This window comes from Grus americana, chromosome 31 (genome assembly GCF_028858705.1).
Source record: "Grus americana isolate bGruAme1 chromosome 31, bGruAme1.mat, whole genome shotgun sequence".
NCBI classification, from domain to species: Eukaryota; Metazoa; Chordata; class Aves; order Gruiformes; family Gruidae; genus Grus; species Grus americana.
The window spans coordinates 2,289,775-2,303,082 of NC_072882.1; the positions used below are offsets into that span (position 1 = coordinate 2,289,775).

Genomic DNA, 13,308 nt, shown 5'->3' on the forward strand with positions numbered 1-13,308 from the left:
CACCAGTAAGTGGGAGGGGGTGGCTTGCCAGGGTGTCCCCAAGCCCCATCTGTCCCCACAGAGTGGGGCCTTGTCAACCAGGCCACATGTTCCCCAGCAGGTCCCCCAGTTTCTGCTCCAACGAGAAACAGGCAAGGACCCAGTTTGGGTGAAGATGCTCCAGAAAAGGACTGAGCCAAGCGTGTCCAAGACACAGGATTTGGGGAAGGGGAGCAGCAGCCCCCAGCTGCCCCATCTCCTGTAGTGGGTCAGAGCTGGGGTGCAAACATGGCAGGAGAGGACTTCGCTCTCCAGACCCCATAACCAAGGCAAAGAGACAACCCAGGCCACCACATGCAACCCAGGCTATGTCACCTCCCAGTACCATGTTGGGGACCAAAACTGTTGTTCTTCCTCCCCTGGACCCATGAACCACAGCCCAGCGCATGATCCTGCGCCCCAGCAGCAAAGACTGCTGGGTTCATTAGGGGCAGGAGCTACTGAGAGCACAGCACCACAGCATTACAGCACCACAGCCTCCTCTAAAGCTACACAGGCCCTGGTTAAAACTCTATATAGCACAAGTAAAAACCATTAGCCAGAGTATAGAATCACAGGTCACATAGAACATCATGATTTACTTAACTGCACAGGTCAGGACAGTTTTCCAGAGCTCAACAAAACCAGCTGTTTTATAAACTTCTGCACATGTTCCACAAGTCTCTTCATACAGCACTGGGCAAGGTCACATATCCCAATTTGGGAAAGCAGGGTCTCCCAAAAGCAAGAGTGCTATCAAACTCTTCTCATTCCCCCTCCCCTGCCCCCCCCCCCCTCCCCCAACAGTATGAGCAGCACTAGTAATTCGTTTAGACTACCCAGGAATCCTTTGGGTTTGCATCTACAGACAGTCTTCTACAAAATTCTTCCCCTCTGTAAACACAGTATCAGGAAATATTTCTTTAGAAAGAGTCACAGTCCCTCCAGCAGTTAATTAAACAGAGCATCTGTTGCCCATCAGAAAGATGCAACACTGCCATCCTCAGGCTGCACGACCATAGTGCAAGCCAAGAATTAGACCTGCGTGCTGTTTGAAAGACTGGATTCTGACAAAATTCAAGTGGGCTGTCACTGCTATTGACAAGCAACCTATGTAGCTTTAAAAAACAACTTACAATCCTTGTACAACTGTTCCACTTCATATGGGTGGAAGACTGGAAAAGCATCAGTGAGTTCCTCTAGCAGTTTTTATTAACACTTTGCACAAATCCTGCTAGTTACTTTCTTCACCAATACTAAATTCAGCACAGCATTATATAATAAAAATACATTGCACAATAAAATCCCATTAAAAGTCTCAGTTAAGCTGAAAGATAAGAGGAAAAAGATCTTATTACATAAGCTGCCAAGGGCCATGGAGAGGACTTGTGATTACTGTACTCATGCATATTGGTGTGCAAATACTAGGACGACACTAACTCCCAGGTCCGCTTCACTTCAGCATAGGAGAGGCAAAGAAGTTGCCCTGATGCCCAAGCTGGGTTGTAGACTTGCTTTTGCTCCCAAATCTAGTTCAAGAGAAGTAGAAAAACCATCAGGTTTGGATTTGGGATATAGACATCCAACACTGTCCCCCTTCCCAGGGATCATTCACCCAAATTTTACCCACCTCCCTCCCAAACAAAGCGTTCCCATCTCTACCATAAGATGATGCTTGTTAATCATTATGTAGCTTGCACTGTTATTACAGCACTGATTAAGGGAGAGTTGACCAAGTAGTAAATCCAGGCTGCTCCCAGAACTGGGTCCAAAAGTCTATGCCTAGTTCTCCTTGGACACCCAACTGCCTCCAGTCATCCCAATATCTTTGTGATAACGCCCATCAGCACTTACTTGGGGGTGGTTTTGCTGAAGGTAGACCGGACCCTCTGGGACAGGGAGCTAGACGACGGCGTCTTGGAGAGCTGCTGTTCCGGAGTGGTGAGGGGTCCCAGCATGCTCACTGTCAAAAAAAAAAGAGAGGCAGCGAAGTGAGCAACTGAGGACAGCTGAAGTTTTCATTGCCATGCAGGGAACAGTAGACATCCCCTAGCATCTGTCAGAAATACTAATCTGGTATTTCCTGGCATGCTTTTTTTCTTCCCTCTTTCTCCATAAAGCATGCAGGAATGGCTAGCTCCAACAGTCTCACAAGCAGCTTTGATCGAGGGTCGTTATTTTTGATACAGCAGCTGCACAGCAATAGAGCAGCATCCAGGGGTTACCTTTAACATCTGGTGTCTGTGGAGTGGAATAGGCGTTGATGTTCTCAATTACATGCGCTGGGTCAATGTTTTCTTGCTCCACCATCATCAACTGGCTCCAGTAGTCCATAGGCAACAGCAGAAGTCGCTCCACTACCTGCAGAGACACCCAGGAGCAGCTGATGTTACAAACCAGAACGCAGCTTTGACACACTGACACCAGGCAGGCGTCGCCTCAGCTGCCTCCAGCAATTTATCTGGATTCTTTAAGCGGGTTATGTTCACCCAAGTCAGTCCTTTCCGCTGGCCTACCTTGGGTTGCCGCTTAGTGTCTTGCAGGAGCGTCATAGGGTCAGGATCAGGTACCGCATGGGCAACTATTGTGGGGCCAAAGACTTTGGCCAAGTTGGTAATGTCCATTTTAGTCTCTGGGCTCTGAGCCACCCTATATTAAAAAAAATTAAAATAGAATATAGCTTCTCCACTTCTTATACAACTCCCCTGTCCCACACATACTTCAGCCTCTGAATAAGCATTTTTTTTTTCCCCAGAATGAAGACCTTACACTCACAAGCAGTAATTAGAGCCAACATCCCCTTACCAGAACTACCAGTCCATTTGAACATACCTCTGCAGGTGGATCATGAGGAAAGCTAGGGTGTCCCTATTGGCCTGAGGAAGTTCACCAACAGCTTGGTACATAGCAGCAACACTGTTGTCCTCATCCAGGATTTCTGGGGAAAAAATGTTTAGGCCTCAGAAAGCAGTCCCAGAGGCAGAGGTGTAACATTCCCCTCTCAGCAATAGCTAGCCTGAGAAACAAGGAAGCCAGAAACTTCACATGCCATTGTTTTAATTTTTGTCCTGCCCAAGCACTTGAACTTGTTTCTTTTCGAAGAAGAGTACAGCAGGAGATATCTTCCCAGTATATTGCACATCAACAAGGCTGCAAGCACGAGAGCTCCATGGAGCAGCGAGGTCTACCAGTCCACACAACAGCTAAACCTGTGACCATTGAACCCAGGGAAAGAGTTGGAGATGTCATTTAGCAATTCCTTACCTGCGGCTTCCATAAAAGTCTTGTTTAACCGGAAAGTGAGAAGGGGTTCTTTCAGGCTGCGTAGAAAGTCCTTGAGAAGGCCGCAGATAGCATGGATATCATCCACTTTACTGAGCAAAGGAATATTTTTTGCTCTAAGAAACTTCTCTTTCAGTTCCCTCACTGTCTTGTCACAGCCAGATATCCGGTAAAGGCCTGTCTGTTAACAGAAAGCATTGCTTGGAGGCAGGCTATCAACCACACAGTATAAAGCTGACATTCTTTTGCTCCCACTTTCTCTCCACACCTGAGCACTCCACAGACACTGTTACTCACTCACAGAGACACCCACTGAGCGGCACTATACACACCATAAATAAGAGATATTTCGGTTAACAATTTGTTTCCCTAACACGGCAGCCCATTTCATTAGCGCTGTTTCACACCTCATTTTCTTTTTACCTCATGCAGCCCTCGCTGCTCGATCTCATTAACACAGTGCACTATGATGGAAGGGATCATTGGAGGAGTAGAAGGGACAAAGTCCATCAAGGTCCCCTAAGAGGCAGAAGGGAAAATAAATTAAAAAAAAAGATAAGTCTTCAAGACATAGGAAATACTCTCAGGAATTCATAGCGAGATCTAGGCTTAAAACACAAACATTATTTCTTCTTCATCAGCCCAGAGAAGAGCAACACAACATCCATCAGCACAATGCTGCAGGATTGCCTACCCCGAGCTGTCACCTGCTACGTTCACAAGTCAACACCCTCCTAACATCGCACCCCTACCGCCCACTACCCTTGTTAATGAATGATACATTAGCAAGCTCATTTGCGTTTTATTATGCAGCTCTGAGCAACAGGAGCTCTTCTGCAGAAGGCAGACTTGTCGGAGCCTAAGCACGTTTAACTCTAACCAAACATTGTTTGTGTTGGCAGTCGCAGTGCCCCAAGCTCACCCTATGGACCTACCTCTCCAATTCTGACAGGAGTGCCTGTCAAGGTGGGGATACAGGGAAGAGGACAGCGGTCCCGACACTCTGGATGAGCGACCACACGGCAGTCTCTGCATTTCAGAGAGATTTTTCCAAATTTTACTCTCTTTCCACACGGAACACACGTTTCTGGCTTGATAACCTAGTGATTCAGAGCATACAGATGGGAAGAGATTAGCGCAGTGTAGGAACTCAGCAGGACTTACACTGGATAACCACACAGGATAACATATTCCCTGATCCATGCAGGTAACTGGTACAGTTAATATAGACTTGAGAAGTAATGGCTGGTGGCCTCTTACAATAGCTTGATATCACACATTTAAAAATGGAAGGAGATGCTTTTACAAGTTCTTCCTGCCTGCAAACCTACCGTCTTTGAAACAAACTCATGCAGCCTCACTCCTCCGTTGTTCTGCGGGGTGCTGGAGCCATCAGTCTCTGATTTGGATTCCAGCTGCTTACTGCCTATGCTTGACTCGCTGCTCCAAGGCTGCAAAGGACCTGAAAAGACAGAAGAGGAGGAGTGTTGACTGAATGGAATCACTCCCTCCATAACGCTTCCTTCAAAGTACATGCATTATAAACCACAGGCAGCTGCCTGGGTCCTGGAGGGAGGTAACTGTAACATTTCAGGATAGCCTCTGGCCTACAAAGTAGTTGCTTCAGGACTAGGAAGAACAGAGACACGACACCTACCACTCTTCCTCCGGCTTCTCAGACCATAAGGCACAGTCTGGATAGTAGAGATAGCTTCAATTGGGCCACCATCATTGGGGACCATGAGAGTTGTCTTTGCTACTATGGATTCATTTCCCTGTAACGAGAAATATGCGGTTAGTGACAGAAATACTGACAGGACATGGGATTTTCTAGTTTGTTGGCCCTAGAAACAGGAGTGCAATAGGTCCAGCTACTTTAAATGCACACAAACCCAGCTGGAACCACCATACCTGGTCTGCTGTGGAGCCAATTGATCTGGTTTTCTTCTGAGGACCTGGTGGGCCTTCAATGAACTGCCTGGAAGACCGCTGAAAAGATACAGTATGTTTTTGTCTATGAGGGAGGTGTGCTGTGAACTTAGTGTTAGACTAGTTCAGTACAACTAGAAGGACTGAACAATTGTCTGCACACACCACAGATGCATTAAGTTCTTCTGTAGTACCTGTTCTTCACAGCAACTTCAAGGTTGCTGTCAAGTATCGGGAGGCCTTATATACAGCTCTTTGAAATTATTTTCCTAGCCAGCTTTACAATCCAATTCAGAGAAAAGAAAGAAAGGAGGAGGGGAAAAAACCACACACACAAAAAGAGGGCAACTAAGCAAGTCCCAAACTCTTCCTAACTCTCCTAGTGATGATTTCAGGCTGTCCTTTCCCACCTCTGCTGGCCACGTACTAACAGCAGACCAAAACAAGCACAAGCTCCTTTACAGGATAGAAAAATATTAACTTCCCACATGATTTTCCTTTAATCTGGTAGCTGTTAATAACCTCTAAGTTCTTTCTTGCAAACTCTAGGCCATAACAGAACAAGATATGGAGAAGTCCACTCCAGTCATTTTCAGTAGACAAATGACATCAGAATTAACTTCCAATCTAAATCCACACAGCAGGTCTGAATTATAGTAGAAGCACATCCATCTGAAGTTTGATTGTGATTAGTAGCTCAGACATCATTATAGGTGGCTGTGAGATGACAGATGGTGACATTGTGTCAGCTCAGGCTAACAATGGAATCTATTTGAAGGGGAAGAATTGAACATACCCGCTTCTCTCTCCTTTTCAGCCTGACAGCTTTCACCACAGAGGAATCCCAGTCCTGTGGGAAATACACAACGCTGGTTAGCTCAGTGTAAATACCGTACAGCCTCTGGCCAGGACTTTCATTAAGTTTTAGCCAATAGCACACCAGAGAAATGCAAATCAGCTTGACCAGTTTAATACCACAAGGTATCTAAACACAAGGGGTCTCTACAGATTACCCCACACCCCTAAGGTTTTACACAGTGGAGGAAAACTTTAGAACATGGAGTTACATTACCAGTGACTCATCAGTCTTGTCAAAGCTGATGTCTGACAGAATTGAGCCAGATTCGTCTATTGTAGACAGCCTAAAAATCAAAAGTTAGAAGAAACTCATATCAGTTTGGCTTTCAGTCAGCCACGGCTCCAGAACAATCTTACTGACTCAGAAGAGCTGTATTTCAAACTGGAATAAAAAGTAAAACTCTGTTAGTATGCGTCACAGAGGTACACGGCTGGATTGATATTTGCCACTTATGTTGCTCAGACAAACTGCTATTTTGCCTACCTTTTGTTGCCTGAACCACCTACAGAAACCTGTGGCCTGTTAAGGAAGGCAAGGGCAGACTTCTGTTCCTCACTCAGCTGAATGCTCCCAGATGCATCACACATGAGCAGCTCTCGAATCAGTTGTATTTGCCTCTCCTGTAAAGGTAGATAACATCAGAAGCTGCCACAGGATAAACTGTGTTTAATTACTGTATGAACCAATCTGAAGTGTTTGAGGTGCCACAGAGAGGCTCTCAGAACTTGTGTCAATAGACTGCTAATGGCCGCAAAGCACGTGTGCTCCCACAGGTAATGGCGGCAGCTCGGCTCCCCCCAGCAGCCAGTCACCTCTTTCCAGACCAAAGCAGAAGGCTACTAAAAGGAGCTGAGCCAATTCCGATTTGTTGTTGTGTTTTTCCTCCCCAGGAAAAAAGTTATTATGAGTTCCAGTCCTTATTTTGCATAGATCAATGCAGTTTAATCACCTTGTCTCCATGCTCTAAACAGCTAACTGGTAATAAAGGAATTACTCACTAGCTTTTCACAGTCCGTTTCAGCTTTTTGCCTTCGTTTGATCTCCACATCCACTTGATTGCGGGCATGTTTCAGCTTCACATCCAAAGCACTACGTTCAGCTTCAGTTTTCATGAGAAGATCTTTGTACCTGACAAGCTCATGCTCCGTTTTCTGCAATTTTCTCCGATACTCCTCAAAGGTCTTTGCTAACTGAATAAACTCTGGAGAGAGGACAAATACATCTTGAGCTACCCAGGCAAGCAGAAGAGATGTAGCAGCCCTCCTTTCACTGACAGTAGGTAGTTATTAATATAACCTGCTCTCAACTGAAGAGTGGGGAAGCCAGCCTTTCAGCAATCCCACCTACACTATAGAGTTTCACGAGATCTTGCAGTTTTTTCAGGCCAAGTCCTTCGTGGCAGTATCAACCAGAAGAGCTAGAACATGAGACCCTGTATGGATGAGGTCAGCTTGCTACGAGCAGGACGTGGCCCTGCCTACAAGTTCTGCCTGTGGCTTTGTATTTCTTGACAATGAAAAAAAAACCCTCAAATCTGACCACCTGCAGCAGTCTTATTACCTGTAACATCATTGACAGATTCTTCAATAACAGCTAATCATGTTTGTTTGCATATTTATATTCTTATAGCAAAGTCCACTTCAGCTGCCCACAGAAACAAAACTTACGGTATTCATCTCCTTCACTTAAAACTTCAGCCTGGCGCATAAGTTGATCATAGAGACTCCGTAAGTTCAGCATTGCAGTCTCCATCTTCCTGCCAAGAAACCAGAGCTAAATAAACAGCCCAGCCTTTTCTTCCCACCTCCAAACAGAAAATGTGTTACCAGCCCAAAGAAAAAAGAGAATCAGCTTCAGAATTACTGATTTTTATTTTTTAAGGCAAGTTTTAGAAGCTGCACAAACAAAAATACATTAAGAGTTATGTTTTATGGAGATATACGCATGTAAATTCTTTCCTAAGGAATTTAGGTCCTCACCTCTCCGCAGTTTACAGAGAGAAGCAGTATAGCTCCCCACCTTATGGCTTCAAATATCTCCAGTATATTACAGGGGCTCAGAACCCAAGGCAAGATGAGGGATCCCAAATCATTCTGGTAGGCTCCAGAACACGGCTCATGTCCTGTCTACAAATAACTTAGTACTAAATAGGCCACTAAAAATCTGCAAGTTTTCAGAGCTTCATAAGATAAAAATAGAAACAACGTTCTGGGGAATTTTAATACAGTTTTAAATTTAGCTGCATTTTAAGTTACAGCTCCTACTGCAAATAGCTGTTAAAATTCAGGCAGTCAGCACATTTTCCTCAAACAGTAGCAACAATAGCATAAACAGAAGCAATGAAGAGGAAAGTCTCCAGCTCAGCAACACAGAAATTACTTTGCTAATGCAAGAAGTTGCTGGGGCACGCAGGACAGCCTTGACTAATAAATTAGCACTAGAGGCAGGTGCAGACATAGTTGGGAGAGGTGCCAGGAGGGAGCACAACACAGCAGCTTAACACTTGGGAGGCCACCGCAGAGTACACTATTCACAGTTACAGGCTCTCCAGACACATAGATATTTGGGAACCTTCTATATTACGTGGACTGCAAGGTGCAGAAAAGCTCTGCACCAAAAGGCCCTCCTCTGGTCCTTGTAGTCTGCTTAATTCATAGCAAGGGGCACTTCTACAGTTTCGTGCCTAAATTACCAGCACCACGATCGTTAGTGGCAGAGGCCGGAGGAACGAGGCCAGCCCGTAAAGCACCCACAGGCACGGGCCCTGCCCAGGAGGCAGTGAGGGAAAAGGCCTCTGAGGAAACCGGCGCCAGGCCCGCGCTGCGCCAGGAAGGCGGCTCCCCCCAGCCGGTGAGAGGGGGACCCCCGCGGCCTAGGCGAGGCCCGGTGCGGGACCCACCGCCTGGGCAAGGCCCGGCCCCGGGGACCCGCCGCCTCCCCTCAGCCCCCTCGCCCTCCCGCACACTCACCTGGCCCGCCGGCCCGGCGCGAGCTCCCGCTCCAACCGCCCAGCCTAACCGCCCCGCACTTCGGTTTGAATCCCTGCTGCCAGCCAATCCCAGCGTGCGCCCCACCCTCCCGGCCTCTCATTGGCTCCGTTCGCTGGGAGTCTGAAGCCAAGCTGGGGCCATGTCTGCTGAGGGCGTGGCCTCTCTGCTCCACTCCCCGGTGCTAGGGCGAACCGGCGACCCCGAAGGGCCGCGTGCTGAAGCCGGCCGGGCGCCATCTTTACTGTGGTTGCTGCCTCCGGCACCCGTTGCTTAGCAACAGCGCAGGCCGGCGACGCCGGCAGGGCCTAGTCCCCCCGCACCCGAGGGCTCGTTCCTCTCTGAGGGCCCAGGCGCGGCCGTTGGCACCAGAGGGGCTGTTTTGGGGAGAAAAACCTGTTCTCAGGCCAAGCCCCAGTTGTGATTTTAAGCAACGCCATTGGCACATGACGCAGGGAGGGCCTGAGCCCCCCACGCGCTGGTCCTGAGGAGCGCCGAAAGGCCTGTGCAAGGTGCTGGGTGCAGCCCATAGCAGGTTCAGAGCATTGGCGCTTCACCGGGCAGCCGTTTATTAAGCGTCCTCGTTTGAAAAATGATGCCTCGACTGATTTTTGTCTTTAAAACGTTGATCTGAGCAGCAGCCGGCAATCCGTCCCGCATGCCAAAAGGCGAAACCCCATTTCAAGCCACGTACGAGTCTTCCATTCGCAGACATTTAATATGCAAACCGATAAAACACAAATCAAAACCCAACAATTACAAGAAGCGAAATCGCATAATCATAAAATAACAATGCGTTTTAATCTTTTAAATCTGAAACAAAACAGCGGGTAATTGAAGAATGGATATTAGCAATTAGAAAGCGGAACTAAATGCTTAAAATTGCTAAGTGGAAAAGGGAGTTCGTAAAGCAGATTGCTCTCTAACATCCAGCTGCTTTGTCGGAACTGCTTTATTTAGGTTATATAGTCTGCTTTAACTTAATTAATAATAATTAATTCATAATAGATTGTAAAAAGCCTCAAGGTCCTCTGAAAAGTAAACATTAATGAGGCTTCCTTGAGGAAGATAGTCAAAATTACCTACATTTTATAGGGGAACTGAGGCCCAGAAGAGACACGACTCCTCCTCCGAGTGAATGGCGAAGCAAAAGAAAGGCACTGACCTCGATATTTGACCTCGAAGCACAGAAAATCATCCCAAAACCCAATTTGCCCCAATCTGGAAAGCAAGTTGAAGGCTGACAGTTACACCCGGCTCTGCCGAGAGCCTCTTGTGCGTGCACATCCCATCCCGGCACTTCTTGCACACCCATTTCTGAGGAGGTTCAGCTGTTTTGGTGTCAGCCCCGGGGGCTCCTGCCTGTAATTAAATCTTCACAGCTACGATGTCTCTATTGGCAGATCATATTTATAGGCAGGCAAGTTGTTTTAGTGTCATTCTTAAGAGTTAAGGAGGCTTTTGCTCATAAGCAAATCCTCTTCTCTTTTAAATTGCCATCCGCAATCTCGTGCCAATAAAAAGGCACATTATTTTAGATTATTGCCCCCGTGGTGCTTGTAGTGAGTTACCGCGTTAGGTACTGGGTTTCAAATTAGATTTCTTCCATATGTCTTCAGACATCGTACTTCCAAATCCTCCGCTGAAACGTGATGGGTCGGAGCTCCAAGGGCATCGGGGACTGAGTACCCCAAAAAAGCTTCTCAGAAACCCCTCGCCTGCTGACGTGACGCGGACATGGCAAACGGACCGTAGGTGGCCTTACGGCACGTGCCGCTCGCTCGGTCCCAGCCTCGGTCCCTAAAAGCTTTATCGAGTTTTTCCTTCCTCCTTCTTGACTGATGCATGATGAGAGCAGAGAGGTCAGAAGCACCTTTCGTATATAGCTTTATTTCAAGGGAGAAGAAAGGGCATAAGGATTGAGGGCCTTTTCAGGAGCTGCTTTATTGCGAAGTAATTATATTCTCTTTTGTTTGTGTCGGGGAGGGGAGGGAGAAGCCTTGAAATGTCTCATCTGGGAAACCGTTAATAGAATTTATGCTAATTTGATGATTCCGGCGATTACTGGCGGAAGCACTTCACATTTTCAGGCAGCAGAAATTCTCCAGTTCCTCCCGCAGTCTCGCTCTGTTTCGTCTTTAGCCCGTTCGCCTCTTCCAGCCGCCGGAGACTCCCGTGCTGGGCAGCGCTTGCGGACCCTGTGAGGTGACCAGGATTTTTGCTTACGCCGATGCGGATGGGCTCACTGGTGACCCCATGCCTCGATCTTTTGGGGCAGAACACAAAGAAATCTGCCCTGGCGCCTCGCTGTGCTAGCAAGCAGCCCTGCAATAACAAACCTTTCCCTCCCGGCTCTGGCAGAGCTTTGCAAATACAAATCTCTCTGCCCGGTTCCTGCCTAATTAACTCCAGAATTGCAAACCCATTTGTGCAGCTTTGTGCTCAGGGGAAACCTTTATTAAGTTCCTTTTAATCCAAAACCAGTTAGAGCATGATGGTCTTCATGAACAGTCATTAAAAAAAAAAGGGGGGGGGGGGAGAAAGCAGAACTAGAAACTTTAAGACAGCAACCTTTCTCCAGGGAAAAAAAACCACAGAAAAAAAGATTTTAGGTGCATTTCTTTTGATGCGTTAATACAGTACTGGTATCAAAAAGGAATGATTCAGTAGCGTGAGGAAAATATCCAGCAAGCTGAACGAGGAGGGCAGCCTGAGTTTAGCCAGAGGAAGCTGGACATTTTGGGGAATTAATTTCTAATTTCTCGCGCCTGGCCCGAGCCGCAGGCCGGCAGATGGCATCACGCTCATGCCGTTGGGTGGAGCGGGAGCTGTGGGGCCTCAGCCATCGCTCCGCTGTGCAAAATATTGCTCGGCACATGGCCCATGCACTCTGCGAGGAGGGTACCGAAGGAGCCGCGTTTGTGCCGTCGGCCCGAACGATGAACCGTATTTATCTGTGATCTCCTGCGTGCGTGAACCCGGGTTAATTCCTCCGGCGGTGACTGGCATCGGGGCAAAGAGCGCTCGGATGGGATGAGCCAGACCTGTCTGCAGCAACGTGCGGTCCACCCTCTCTGCTCCTCGTAGTGAAACAGTGCATTAATGTCAGCAGAGAAGCCACGGCCTTATCCTGAACTCGTTAAAAAACAATGGGAGTCTCTATCGCCTTCATCTGGCTTTTAATGAATGACCCCTTGTCGCCGGGAGCTGCGTGCAGTGACAAAGGACCTTTGTGGGCTGATATTTATGATTTCATTTAAGCCAGGGAGTAAGCTAAGGGAGAGGTCTGGAAAATAAGAGCTGAGCTGATGTTTCCTGCTTTAAACTCAAGGGATCTTTATCTAGTTTTTGTATTAATATAGTTGTCATCTCTTAAATATTTGAGCAACTCACAGCAGTGAACGCTCCCACGCTGGAAGGACACGCAGGTCACGCTTGGTGGCAGGGCAGGGAACGACTCCAGCTCTCCCGAGCCCCACACATTCCTTCAGGCCCTAACACTGGGTATGGGGCAAGGTTTTGCTTTTTCCTAGTGCCCCCCAAAAAAATTGCACACACCCCAAGCACACCGAGCCCTGCCGTGAGACCCCACGACCTGCTGGTGGGGGGCCGGCGTGCAGCCCCGGGCTGAGCGCAGCCGTCGGGTCCGAACACCCCTCCCCATGCCAGCAACTTGCCAACACTGATAAATTTTTGCCTTTTCCTTCGGCGGGCCTCGGCAGCGGATTAAGCAGCTGGGAGTCTGGAGTGAGAGCGTGTCTCTTTTGCCATGCAAACAGAGAAAATTAATCTTCCAGCTTCCTCTGATATTTGGGCTGAATTACAAGCTGGGAGCGGAGATAAAGCGCGGGCAAAAGGAAGGTACAGGTACAGCGGAGAGCTGGGCTGCCTGGCACAGGCCTTTGTCCATGCAGATAACAGCTCTCCTCCCTGTGTCATGCATAATTCACCAGCGCTGCCTCCCTCCGTCCCAGTCATCCCTCTTTCTGCTTCCACCGCTGTTCTCCTACAGAAAGCGGAAGCCTTCCTGTCCCAGTGAGCCCGTGTGCGTTGGCTGCATGTGTGGGTGCAGAAGGACGCACGTGCACGGGGAGCAAACGCACGTGTGTGTCCAGAGACACAGCAGCGACGTGCAAATCTCAGCTGCAGCGTTGGTCTCTTTGCAGGTTTGCCTGGGAAGTAGGTAAGGGGACGTTGTCCCCTCTGCCCGGAGGCGGACAGAGCAGGGGTACG

The 13,308-nt window shown here is 48.1% G+C and overlaps 1 protein-coding gene across 2 annotated transcripts; it reads right to left on the minus strand.

Moving 5' to 3' along the window:
- Nucleotides 1–598: 598 nt before the first annotated feature.
- Nucleotides 599–9,124, minus strand: RACGAP1 (Rac GTPase activating protein 1). Of its 2 annotated transcripts, none has more exons than XM_054806951.1 (17): nucleotides 9,058–9,124; nucleotides 7,756–7,844; nucleotides 7,087–7,289; nucleotides 6,572–6,708; nucleotides 6,302–6,371; nucleotides 6,026–6,079; nucleotides 5,212–5,289; nucleotides 4,958–5,075; nucleotides 4,632–4,762; nucleotides 4,236–4,400; nucleotides 3,724–3,819; nucleotides 3,283–3,481; nucleotides 2,851–2,956; nucleotides 2,535–2,667; nucleotides 2,244–2,379; nucleotides 1,873–1,981; nucleotides 599–1,547 (listed from the first exon to the last, which is right to left on the minus strand). In XM_054806951.1, exons 2-17 carry the CDS (start codon nucleotides 7,838–7,840, stop codon nucleotides 1,472–1,474), a joined length of 1,896 nt encoding a protein of 631 aa, XP_054662926.1. In that variant the 5' UTR covers nucleotides 7,841–7,844; nucleotides 9,058–9,124; the 3' UTR covers nucleotides 599–1,471. The 2 variants fall into 2 exon arrangements, with proteins under 2 accessions (XP_054662926.1, XP_054662927.1); XM_054806952.1 differs by having other exon boundaries at nucleotides 7,756–7,840; nucleotides 9,058–9,085.
- Between the last annotated feature and the right edge of the window lie 4,184 nt (nucleotides 9,125–13,308).

Excerpts from the sequence above, each read along its gene's own strand:
- RACGAP1 (XM_054806951.1), bottom strand. The coding sequence starts at position 7,840 with ATGGAGACTGCAATGCTGAACTTACGGAGTCTCTATGATCAACTTATG. Across the intron at positions 4,401-4,631 it reads ATGAGTTTGTTTCAAAGACG|GTTATCAAGCCAGAAACGTG; the intron begins GTAGGTTTGCAG and ends CTGAATCACTAG. Across the intron at positions 2,957-3,282 it reads GACTTTTATGGAAGCCGCAG|AAATCCTGGATGAGGACAAC; the intron begins GTAAGGAATTGC and ends TTTTTTCCCCAG.